We start from the raw sequence: 13,204 nt of genomic DNA, 5'->3' as shown, positions 1-13,204 counted from the left end.
CATTAACGTATAAAATTGAACATCAAACTTTTCAGTCTTTTTTCAATATCTTCAGCCACAATCAATAGACATGACCCACAGCGCAAATACAAAAGGAGAGTAAAACGGATGCTTAGATGCAAGTAAATGTTGCTTCTACTTACTCTGTTTGAACCCAAGGTAAGGTATCCGCTCTATGGGTGTTTTCCTTTCCTTCATGTATTTGTACAGCGCTACAAGGAAAGCCTGCTCATCGGCTTTGCATTCCTCACCTGCTCCCACCTTAGGCTTCTCGTCAGCCGTCGCTTTTTTACAGTTACTGTTATTTTTGGGTTTGGCCATGACAGCCTTACTTTCTGTTTTTACCTGGAATTAAAGACCGTTTCGAGAGATGAAAAATGAGACCAAAAAACACTTTCTGCTTTAAAACATGGTATTAAAACAAAAGACATATGGTATAGTCAGTTTATCATGAATTGAACCAAGTAATGTGTAAAAACCATGGGTCTGTCCATTCCAACTTAGCATGGGTGGGGAGGGGTTCATGATGAGTTTACGAACTGCAGTGAAACCGGAACTAACCGGTTACAAAAGGGACTACACTTTTGTGGCTGCTTCAGGTAGGTGTCTGCATAGTTCAGATTCCTGTGAAGACAGGTATTTACTGAATTATGAGTGTTTAAAATCAAAATTGAATTATTTTATTAAATATCACCAGTATTTGTGTACAATAGGGAGATTACTCTTCTTACAATCTTTCATAAATTCAATCTGTTGTTTCTGTTACAGTGTTTCCACTTCCAGTATCAATTAATTATTATGCTGATATACTGGTATATGACATGATCAAAAGCAAAAACAGTAACTCCAAATCAATCAATTAGATGGCTCCAGAAGACTGCACTCCCATCAGACTACTTTGAAATGGACGTAACCCTAGCTCAGGTTTATTGAGTGTTTATGTCAAACAACTGTAACAAGAACACTATAATTCAGCAGACCACAGCATTACCAGTCAACACAACATGATAGATTTGGCAAAAATGCTGGACAGTGGTCCAGAAACAGTGGCACTCTTGTGACTGTACCATGGTTCTACAATGGATTAACATGGTAATGCAAGTGTATATTGGGTTAACATTGCAGCATTCCTTGTGCTACCAGTGTGTCATTATTTTAGAACCACTGCTGCATGTCAAGTTAAGAGGTCAGATGCATTAATTGAATAACATGGTGAAATATACACTGCATCCTGAACATCAACCCTTTGTTTTTTTAAATGTATTAAAAAATTAAGGCTGTAACAGTGTTTAACCGTAAAGTGTGGCACACATAAATGTATGAAACCCATTTTTCAAACAACCTTTGTTACAACGCAATTTGTTATATACATAATTTAATGTTATATGGCTGTAAAGTTCTTAAACAAACATATAATTTATAAATCTTAGAACAGATTGTAGCTTGTTCTATATTGCCTTAATGTTTTTATAATGTATTAACACATTACAGCTTGTGACCCAACATAAAATCCATAAGTAATCCCAGTGAATGGCACGGATAAATGATTGGATAATATATGCCGGAAAAAAGAGATGTACAAACAATGGTCGACATGTTAATCGCTCAGCCCAAATATTAACAGAAATACATTTGGAAGCATTTAAAACCGTTCAGTACCCAAGGAAAACTTCAAATGCAATGCCAAAATCTGGAAACCGAAAATGGTTGGAAAACTGCCACAATAAAATGAGTTTTTAAAATGGCATATTGGGAAATGTAATCCTAATGAATGGTGTACCTTGGCAAGGGCCTTCCCTTCCCAATTGCTGCTGGACTCTTTCACACCGCTGGAGACCTGGGAGTCTCGTCTCTGCAAGCTCAAGAGTTTCTTTTTGCGAGGTCGGCCTTTGAGATTCGGAGCTGTAACAGAAAACGCAAAAAAAAAAAAAAAAAAAAAAAAAAACTATTAAAATGGTGTTGGCTTTAAAAACCAAGGAAATGCACAGGGCAGACATTTGCTTAATTCCAGTTCAGTCATTGAAAAAAAAAAAAGTTAACAATGGAAGCATTACATTTTACATCCAAAATGCATGAACAAGTCAAATATCCAAGCATAAACAACAGCAGTTTCCATAACAAAAGCTGCAAGGTGCTACCTTTATTACAGAACTGTCTGTCTTTTATGAGTTAATAGCGGGTACTATGCGTTATGAGTTGAATTCTGACTCTGCGTGATGTCATGACTGCTATTCCATTAATGTGACATCACACATTATCATATTAACCCCACAGTATAGCACAATTTGTTTACTTGTTTATCATATTGATAAGATCTTAAACCTCCTTTTAAACGAAGCAGCATGGTTATTTTAACGCATCTGTGGGAAACAAAAGGTGAAGTATTCTGCTCATAGCAGTTGTCACACCAGTTTAATGGTTATGCACTCAATATCAGAAAGTTATTTTTTCCCATTGTTTGTTATTTACTTGTTTGTAAAAAAAAAACAAAAAAACGTTTTTATGGTCAGTGTTCACTCATGTGCCACCTGCATAAACACAGCTCTACCGGTCCAGAAAAAGCAAGTAACGATTTCATTAACAATGGAAGGCAATGGGTGAAATTCAGAAGAAAAAAAAAAAAACACTGTTAAGTTCAAGGAGCCCAAAGGCCATTTTTTTGTTGGCAAGAGTTAACAGGACAATAAGATCTATGTGAAATCTAAGAAACAAGCCTATAATAAAAAAAAAAAAAAAAATGCTTGTTTACGACTGTGTAACATTTAACTTAATAATCTTTTGCCCAGAAGCACAGAAAGGCTAACACAATTAAATAGTTTTACCATGAAAGCACTTACTACTTATTGTCACCTTGGCAACCAGTTTTTTTTTTTCATACAGTTCTCTAACACGTTCTTCAAGCCTTCAAATGAAAACCGCAGTCCTCAGGTAAGATACAATCTGAAGAATGTGCTTTCTGAAGCATCTGTCTATAAGTTACATTATTTTTGTTTTGTTTTACACTGTTATGAACACAAGACATTTTTCAATGTTTAATTGTGCCTGTAAGACTGATTAATAAACCTGTTTTAATCGTTTACTGACAACAATCAGGACAACTGCAAGACTTTCATACTTTTAAGCTTATTTTTAATACAGACATCATTACTGTTCATTCTCAAATACTGTATTAAATCACATGCCTGTCAATGGACATTGTTACTTTTTTTCCTTCACAGGTATCATCCTCTATTTATGAATATATATATATATATATTCTTAAATAGAGGATTTTATATATATATATATATATATAGAATTATATATATATATATAGATACATATATAACAATTATATATAGTATATATATATATATAGTATATATATATATTCATATAGTATTAGTATTCAACCATGACATCTAAACATCTTGAAAAACTTGTTTAAAAGAGTGTCAGATACATAAATACAACCCCCATTAAGAAATAATTCAAACATATGCCACATATTAAACTTACAGCAAATTGCAGCATTACTGATCACAAACCATATGAATAATAACAATTAAAAAAAATCAAAGAGCTGTCCCCATTAAAAAATGAAAAAGAAAATGTTACCCATTCCACTCATTAATCAGCAGTCCGCTTGTGTTTTTCAAACATGCATTAGACCGCATGTGACAATCCAACACAGCCCTGTGCGATTGGCTTCCTAAACTGTGTGAACAGTTTGGCTTTTTGCTCCCAGTTTATGGTTTTCTGTTAGCCCTCCGCGGCGCTCCATTACTCACACATAAACAGATTATATACTGGCAAATAATAGAAGGATGAAGGGTTTGGATGGGAGACAGCTGCACCCAGCTGCCAGGCTGCCAGTGCCTGTGTGACACCACTTCTCTGCCTTCTAGGATCGCTCTCTGAGCTCTACCCCAGATAACAACAGGGGAATGCAGGCAGGTCAACAAACTGTGTCAATGACGACCACATTAAAACAGTGAGACATTTTGAAACACGCATCACAATGCAAACACTCCTCAGGTACTGTACCACACACAGTTATCTACATTTTTCTTGTATTATTACTATTGTATTTTTAAGGAGTGATTGATTTAGTGTTCTCAGTTTCTTATCTTCCCAGTCCTGAGCTGCCATTTGTTTCCCTCAGCTTTGCTGATAACAGCTAAATGGCTTAAGATTGATACAGTGCTTTACTTAACACAGCATACACAAGTTTATTAAGAAAAATGACTGCATTACTGTACTTTCACCTTGCCTATAAACATATCCTGGCTTTTTTTTATGTGCTGTTTTCTTAATGGTAATGACTTTAAAGGCCATCCTATGTTTCCTTCAAGGCTTAGAAAAATAAGGCTAGCCATTAACCTTTTGATACCCACATTATATTTAGAAAAGCAAAGATATAAAATGACTGCCCTGAGAACAGAATTTAAGTTACAGTGATTGTTTGTTCATGAACAACACCAGACCAAAATATGAAGGTAATATAATACAATGAGGTAATGGAAGATTTGACTATTTTGCTGGTTTTTATTTTATTTTACCCCTAATCACCAGGGGGTGGAGCTACTACCAAACACAGAGCATCTAAGAATACAGCCAAACCTGCTTAAGATCACTCCTGTTAATGACATCCTCCACTTCATATTGGCCACAATATAATGGGAGTCAATGGGGACAAGCCCCTGACAATATAATTTCAGTTATTATCACACTCCGCTTAATATTACTCACACAACTAATTTCAACCCCACTTAATATCACTTTGGGAAAGACTAATATAAGAAGGTGTACATTAAAACACATTATTTAAATGTTAAGAATACAGTATATGGTAGCAAATACCACATACTGCAATGTGTATGTTTACAGCGTGTTGAATTATTTAAAATGTGTTGAACATGTATAAGACTGTACTGTATATTGAAAATAATAAATGTTATTAATGAAGACTATTGTGATCAATGCAATAGTATTGATTTCCACAGCAAAATAGACATATTTATTGCATCAGTACTTACGTTTTAAGGGCTATTTTGATGTGGTATTGGGAGCGGTCTAACGATTCATTGTGTATTGATGAACCGTGATCATGTTACCAGACCAAAAGCACAACATAGCTCCTTGCAATTCATCATATAATTCTTGAACAAAGAAGAAGTGTGTTTTACAGTTGGTATGAATGCATACTCTCTGTAACTCATTTCATTTTTGCCCTGTAACAGAATATTCCCTCATTAAAGGTTAATTTGATAGTATTACAGAGCATTCAAGTAGCCCAACAGGACCATCCCATGTATTGTAATACACATCATATTGCAGCCTGCATATCGTATCGTGACCTTAGTGTATTGTTACAACCCTAGTTATTTCTGAACTCCTGACAGCCATCTTTGCTTATTGTCACCATATTTTCTCAGTCGCTTTGAAGTGATATTAAAATGATTTGACTGTACTCACAAACCTCATTATGCCTTAAGTAATTTATAAAGACTAGTCAAAATGTTTGCCCAAGAAATATATTTTACTATTTTAGGTATTTTCTCACAGTAAACAAAAACACAATGGTTTACTCACAAAATAGCATGATATAGCTCAGTAAGATAATTGAGAATCACTGAAATATAATTCTTTGCCGTGTGTGTTTTGTCAGGCCAGTTTGTTTGCTGTTTTTTGTTTACATTCCCTGGTACTGTATATTTAGCTTGGCTCCTGAAACCTGTTTCCCCCAACACGATTCTGAGATCTCCACAGACATGACCCTGTTACAACTGGCATATTGTAAAAGCCATCTTCAAGCTACAGCTCAAAAGAAGCCAACAAAAATGCAATAACATTTTACAGGAAACACAGATATTTTTTTTATTTTTTTTTTATTTTAGGTTTATAAGGCTTACGAAAAAATAACACCAAAAGGTTCACTGCACCTATAAAGCAATGAGTCTGCAAATCAAAATGAAAAAAAAAATAAAAGCTTCACAAATTGTTTTTTTATTATTAAACAACCCTATTTTAAGGGAAATAAAGACGTTTAATTAGTTATGGTTAAATTTCTGGTAAATGACGTGCTCAAACTAAGCCTATAAACGGACACACCTGAATAGAATCCACAAAAGCAACTGTACCGCACCTGACATCATTACTCAGTCTTTCCTCTCACCAGCCAATATATGTAAAGTTATTATTCTCTTTTTACAATGGCCTTTTTACATGCTTATTATGCCAGTGCTGGGGGAACAACAAATGAGTAACCCCAAGGTCAAGAACTGTGCAGAGGTCGTCTGACAACTTTGCTCTTAATGCAGCGGAACACTGCAGCTGTAATTTCGATAGTCTTTATTTACATTCAGGTTAGTAAAGAATAAGGTCACCTGGTTTCTCTAGAATGCACGGAAATGAAAAGGGGCTTAAGAGAGGGTTAGACCAGAGCAGTATATACTAGTGTACATGAAAACACAACTGGAAAAATACATGCAATCAATTAAAGTCTTAAAGACAGTTATTCTCTTAACTTATATTTATTTGTTGTTATGTGGAAATATTTAGGAGAGAAATTCAATGTTATACCTTGATATTATTTCACTGTTGATTAGCTGATAAAACAATATATAATTATGTAATATAGGATTTAAGTGGATGCTATAACCACTTAGGAAATGTGCATGTTGCTATGTATATGTAAAATTTACAAAGAACTATTGTGTAAACATCTGAATTTTAAATAGTAGAGCGCAAAATGAAGGAGAACAAGTGCTCCTTTCAGTTTGCAACCTTTTTGATTTTTGTTTCTTTTACTAGTTTTATAGTTTTTAATAATAAAATGAACCGAAAATGGAAAAAGAAAACTGTTATACACAAACTGTTTTTTCTTATTTATTTTTTACTTTCATATTTCGCTTCATAATATCAAATATAGATGTGTTGCGCAATAAGACGTAATTGAAAACTACAAGTGTTGAGCAATATTTTCATCTACGTTACATACATTTCTACAAATTGGAGCAATATTATGCAATGTAACACATAAGATTAATAATACACCCATTTTCCCACAAAATGGATATTGGCTTTAATATTCCTCCAAACCATGATTTCACGTGATACCTTTTAATATGATCAGCTGAATATGTATATCTTGATAAGCTAAATACTTCTTTTCAGTACACATGAAATAAGGAAGTGTTTGATATATTTCTAATTAGGGTTATGCATTCTTATCTTTTACTGAACACAGACCAATATTTTCAAGCTTGGCTGAACTTGACACACTGTACCATCTGTACTGAAAATACAGAAGAATCAACCATTCTATGTATCTGTCATATGCCTTCATACTAATGCTTACAGCAGATGGCACAGTACTGCACAGAAGGAAAGAAAAATACATGATAAATGAATAATTTACACAGCATCAAAATAACACTGCGCGGCAGGCTGGAAAACCTACAATCAAAAAAATATATTTTTTAAATCGTACGTTCTGCAAGTATGTTATGACAGAAGCCTACAATTTTCTTTCAGAAACCTGGTTTCCTCTGTAAATAAGTCTAAAGTGAATTAAACTCATATTTACACAACATGAAACCCATTTCAAACCAAGCAATAGCACTGTTACATTTACAATACAGTACGCAGGATATTGTTTAAAAACATTTCATTAATCGCTCTAACTTCCTGTTACAGCTTGTTATATTATACTCTCATGAGGAAATATCAAAAGAAAAAATATGACTTTGTCAATCCTTAGACTTGCTTTGTACCACACACATATTTCACCATCCAGCATTATAAACTCATGACCAACTGTCATTTGATCATTATCTAACACAGCAGGGCTTAACATACACACACACAGACACACACACACACACACACAGTCACATGCAAAAGCAGAAGAAAGAGCCTTATTTGGGCACAATTGTCTGTTGAATCACTCTGTGATGACTATGTTTTCCTTTGTGATGAGCCTGGGTTGTAAATGTATTTTTAATTTGGGAAACCAGCACTCTAAGTAGAATTAAAAAAAAAAAAATAAAAACCTGATGACAGAAAAATAAATGCTGGTTTGTTTTTAAAAGCTTCACAAGAACAATTTATTTCCTGCTTGTTGGAAACCAATGTGTAACTCTCAGTTGCCCTCTAGTGGTTTCCAGTATTACTTCTCCAAACAAACAATTACCTCACATATTTCTGCGAGGCACTGACACAGTAGGAAAATAACAGCAATGTTTTCAGAGTAGTTAACTCCACAGTGTTTACTTAAAAACTGTAATGTATTACTGTTAAGCCTACACATAATTACTGTTCTCTGCAATTACTGGTAGCAGCATTTCATCAGTCTGTAGTTGTCTCTAAAGCTTTTAAATAAAGCCTGTTATCTAAAACATGTATTTTCATACTTTCACCCAAGAAACAGGAATAAACTACTGTACCGGAATGAGTCCACAGCGTAGTCATTTCTCCAGCCACTTATTTGAACTTTTCTTTTTTTAATTTAAAGTGTGTGTTTGTTTTTTGAGCTTATCAAACATAAAACTTTTTTAAAAAGCGCAAAAGCCAGTATGCACCATTTGTTCACAATGAACAGGTGATCTTGTGTACACCGGAAACACAAAGAAATGTCTGTGCCATAATTGTACTGCCTGTTTGAAAGTAGATTAGCATAAAGACTCTTTCTTCTTTGCTTTTATTATCTCTGGGCTAATCCCCTTTTTTATCAAATAAAAAAGAAAATGCTTTAAAACACACACACACACACACACACACACACACATACACACACACACACACACACACACACACAAAGCTTCAGACTTGTCTTCACTGGCTTTTAACATAACTACAAACAATAAACTAATGAGCCCAACTCTTCTGAAAGGCTCTTATTAATCCTCCAGTTTCAGTTTACAGCAGAGCTCTTTCCACAGGCATTAAGTCTGCAAGTACTAAAAGGACTTGGCAAAGGGTCACTTCTGGCAGGGCCAGGGTTCAGGAACCCAGGAACAGGTCACAACAAGCATGATATATAGAGATACAAATTAACTCTGTGCTGAACAACAGATGTTATGTAACTAAATAGCCATATTTTCCCATACACTTTATCCTCATTTAGAACACGTCCAACAAGCACAGCGGCTTGCAGTGTAAGTTAATCAGTTTCTACCCTGGGCTTGTATAATAGATAGCAATTTAATTTATCACACATTTCGTTTGCCGTTTCTCTCTTTTTTTTTCAAATAAATAGCTTCAAATACACAATGTCTCCACGGAGACGTTAATGCATCCATTGACATTTAGCATTCACTGTTATTTAGATTCAGTCATGCATATGCATGCTAACTAGAAATGTTGTTTACATAAGATAGTGAGGCAAATATTTATTGTTTAACTTAATTTTGATTGATTTAAGCATTTACAGATATATATATATATATATATATATATATAATATATATATATATATATATGTGTGTGTGTTAACCATGGGGATGTAAACATATTTTATTATTGCCACTGCAACAGCAGTGCAATTTAGTCTGATAGAAACAATCAAATTTAAAAGGAAAAATGCAAACAGCAATTAAAATATGCTCTAACTGATGCATGCGCTTCCAAGCCTTACATAACAAGGCTCTACAGTAATTGTGCGCTGAGACAAACTTGTTTAGAAATAAGCTTGAGGCCATCATGCATAGCAGAAGGATAGTGATGACACTGCTGATAGCGTATTTGTTTGGTTACACAGAGCTTACTTTTGTATATAAAATGCTATAAGATCTGTTATTTATTTATCTGACATATTTAATGACAAACAGAAACAGATGTTTTCATTTTTAATGTGTGTTTTTTTTAGTAATTGTTTCAAGAGGTTGAGAAAATGTTGCTTGTAATTTGTCCCAGAGAACTGGAGCAGTAATGTGTATGTGCTGAAAGGGGAGTGGACCCCATTCAGACAAGCGCTTGGTTCATTATGAGTTTTTCATAAGGCAAGTGAAACAACGCAGTGGAAAATAAACATATTTTACCATAATGGAAGATAAGTACATGTACCCACTCCAGAGAAACCAAGATCCATTTTAAACACATTAGCTGTACTGTCATCTTTCATAGACCTTTTTTTATTATTATTAAATTGCAGGATGTAAAAGTGAATACAACCGGTGCAACAGTACAGTGGTTAATGAAAGGCTAAATCCAAACCCTTAAAAACAACATAACACAAGGTTGATTTATACAACCAATGCAAATTATCTGTATTGGACCTTGAGCTGTATAAAACTGAATTATTATTATTATTATTATTATTATTATTATTATTATTATTATTAAGCCACTGTGTCTTACACAATCATGTTCAATTTTACATTGACCTATTCGTGTAACACTTTGAAATAATTGCTGCATGTGCATTTCAATAGAATTTCCTAGGATTTCTTATGAGTAACCTATTCATGGCAGTTAGTTAATTTGTAATTAATTTTCTTGACATGGTTTCATATTGAATTAAAATGGAATAGCAGGAATACTTATGAAATATAACCCTGTTCATAAGTGTGCACAAGCAGACCGTGTTTATAGTTCAGTTTGTTTATATTCCCCAAAGGTAGTTTTAGAAAAAAGGAAACATCCTCTGCTCTCTGAAACAGGCATTTCCCCATTATATGAACCAAATATTCGCATTAAGGGTTATTACTTATACCTTTAATCTCTCTTACTGTTCAGCAGGATTTTTTGGATATAAACCATGACACCTCATAGCAAATGCATACCCAGCTATTATTTTCAAAATTGAATGCACTAGCCCACTTAAACAGGCACTAAATGTAAGTTTGGTCTAAGAGATAATAGAAGAGCCGAAATATGTTTTCTCTGCTGTTGGTCTGAAGCTTAGTGCGTGCATGCGTGCATGGGTGTGTGTGCGTGTGTATGTGTTTGTGTATATATGCGTATGTGTGTGTGTGTGTGTATATGTGTGTGTGTGTGTGTGTGTGTGTGTGTGTGTGTGTGTATGTGTGTGTGTGTGTGTGTGTGTGTGTGTGTGTGTGTGTGTGTGTGTGTGTGTGTGTGTGTGTGTGTCTGTGTGTATGTGTGTGTGTGTGTGTGTGTGTGTGTGTGTCATACACAGACACACACATACACACACACGTACACACACCAACTGTGTCTGTGTGTATGTGTCTGTGTGTGTGTGTGCGTGCGTGTGTGTATATGTGTGTGTATGTGTGCGTGTGTGTATGTGTGTGTGCATGTGTGTGTGTGTGTGTGTGTGTGTGTGTGTGTGTGTGTGTGTGTGTGTGTGTGTGTGTGTGTGTGTGTTTGTTTGTTTTTAATGCATTTTATTTTCATTTTTTATTTGATAAAGCTGGTTAGCCCAGAGGTAATAAAAGCAAAGAAGGGTCTTTATGCTAATTGCTGTGAATCCCATAATAGAAATGATTAGAAAGGAGATGGAGCAACAGATAAAACATTTTCTTACTGGCTCCCAAACTTTGATTTCCAGTTCCCGTAATTACACTGTGTGTCATGTGTCTTTTATCATGGTGCAGTCAAGCTCTTTTTTTGGATGTAATAAATAAGCTCTGTTCCCACATCACAGGGTTTTTTTTATTTTTTTTATTTCACCACTAATTTATTTTTTTTAAAATTCCAAGGTGGTGATTAATATATACTATATATATATTCATATATATATATATATATATATATATATATATATATATATATATATATTTATATATATTTATATAGTCAGTTGTGTTCATTTCAAATGTAAATGGCTAAAGCCTTAAAGGTGTAGGTCCCACAAAGTGTTTATGTTTTTACAGAAACTTTTTACTTTATAAGGCCATGTTGAATAATTCACCTGTATAGATAATTCCTGGAAAATGTTACCAGTGTAACACAGTAGTGTTTACTCTTAGCCTACAATGGCTATTCCAGTCCAGGATTTTGTACCAACCAGTTACTTGACAATCAAGTACAACTTAATATTTGAGGACTTGGTTGGAAGTCCTGTACTGGAATTGCCCTTGTAGACTTAGAGTAAATGCCATTAGCAAAACAAAAAGAAAATGGTTGTGCTGGTAATATATGATGTTGAGATCTTCATATTATAGCTGATATTTGTGGCCAGAGAGCAGACAGGTGAATCACTGTTACACACCAAACAGCAGGCCTTGTAAGCAGAGCACCCAGTGCTTTATCACCAGGCTAATTCATAGTCAATGATTACTTCACATATGTATACAAGAAACTTGAGATATCTTTGATGTTGGGCTCCTTCCTACGCCTGGTTTCCTTGACAGATTATGAAGTAGTAAGGGGAGGGGCAGGGAGTATTTTTTGTTTGGTGTCATATTATTTTACTGCCCACCGAAGTCCACGGGCTCCTAGATAGAGTAACATGTAACTACATCAGTCTCATACAGATCATATCACACTAGCATCTGATTTGCCCGCTGGCTGCATTAGCATGATTTGGAGTTCTGGGTCTTATTACAAAACAGTAACCTTTTTTTCCATTATTTTTCCCCAGCCTACAGCTGTGAAGCCTATATGTTAAGAACATGTTACAAAGCGACACAGTCCCGTTCACAGGCCCTTTAATATTACGAGGGATTTGGGATGGTGGAGTGGGTGTTTGTTCCATGGATCACATTGGCCAATAATTTGACAGCTATATTTCACATGAACAAACGATATTTCTGTGGAGCAGCATTTATTACAGTAGGCATTACCAAAAAAGGAGAAGGTATTTACTTAAAGCTGCTAAATATGCAAAATGTAATGAGTTGTTTTTCCCAGACGAGTGACGTACTGTGAACCACAGTGATATTGTTGAATGTAAAATCCATAATAGAAATTTAAAAGGAGATAAAAAAAGGAGATTTTTAAGAAGGTTTTGAAGCAAGGGGTGTGTGGAATTTTCTAGTGGACATAAATTCAGAATCATAAACCTTTACCAAAGGAATTTTGTTTTTATTTTATAGTGTCCAATTATTTCACCTGTTTATCACCACAATTGTGAGCGCAGCACAGTCATACCTTTACTAGGTGAGCACCTCAGGGAGCATTAACCATGGTTTTTACCATACACATGTGGTTTCATGATGCTTTCCCCATGCAACACATTGCCCAGCTGGATATAATGAGGCTTAATGAGTGCCTATAGAAAATCAGGTACAGTAAATGTAATGTCTATTCATGA

The 13,204-nt window shown here is 34.7% G+C and overlaps 1 protein-coding gene across 1 annotated transcript in view; it reads right to left on the bottom strand.

Annotated features, from left to right (window-relative positions):
- The window catches only part of LOC121325826 (AT-rich interactive domain-containing protein 5B-like), an 80,219-nt gene that overhangs the window by 27,264 nt on the left and 39,751 nt on the right, over window positions 1–13,204 (bottom strand). The window contains exons 5-6 of the mRNA XM_041268912.1: window positions 1,781–1,902; window positions 144–345 (exon numbers count right to left, since the gene is read on the bottom strand). Coding sequence (XP_041124846.1) covers window positions 144–345; window positions 1,781–1,902 — 324 coding nt within the window. The remainder of the gene's footprint in view (window positions 1–143; window positions 346–1,780; window positions 1,903–13,204) is intronic.

This window comes from Polyodon spathula, chromosome 13 (genome assembly GCF_017654505.1).
Source record: "Polyodon spathula isolate WHYD16114869_AA chromosome 13, ASM1765450v1, whole genome shotgun sequence".
In the NCBI taxonomy this organism is placed as follows: Eukaryota; Metazoa; Chordata; class Actinopteri; order Acipenseriformes; family Polyodontidae; genus Polyodon; species Polyodon spathula.
This window is presented reverse-complemented; position numbering and strand designations above follow the sequence as displayed.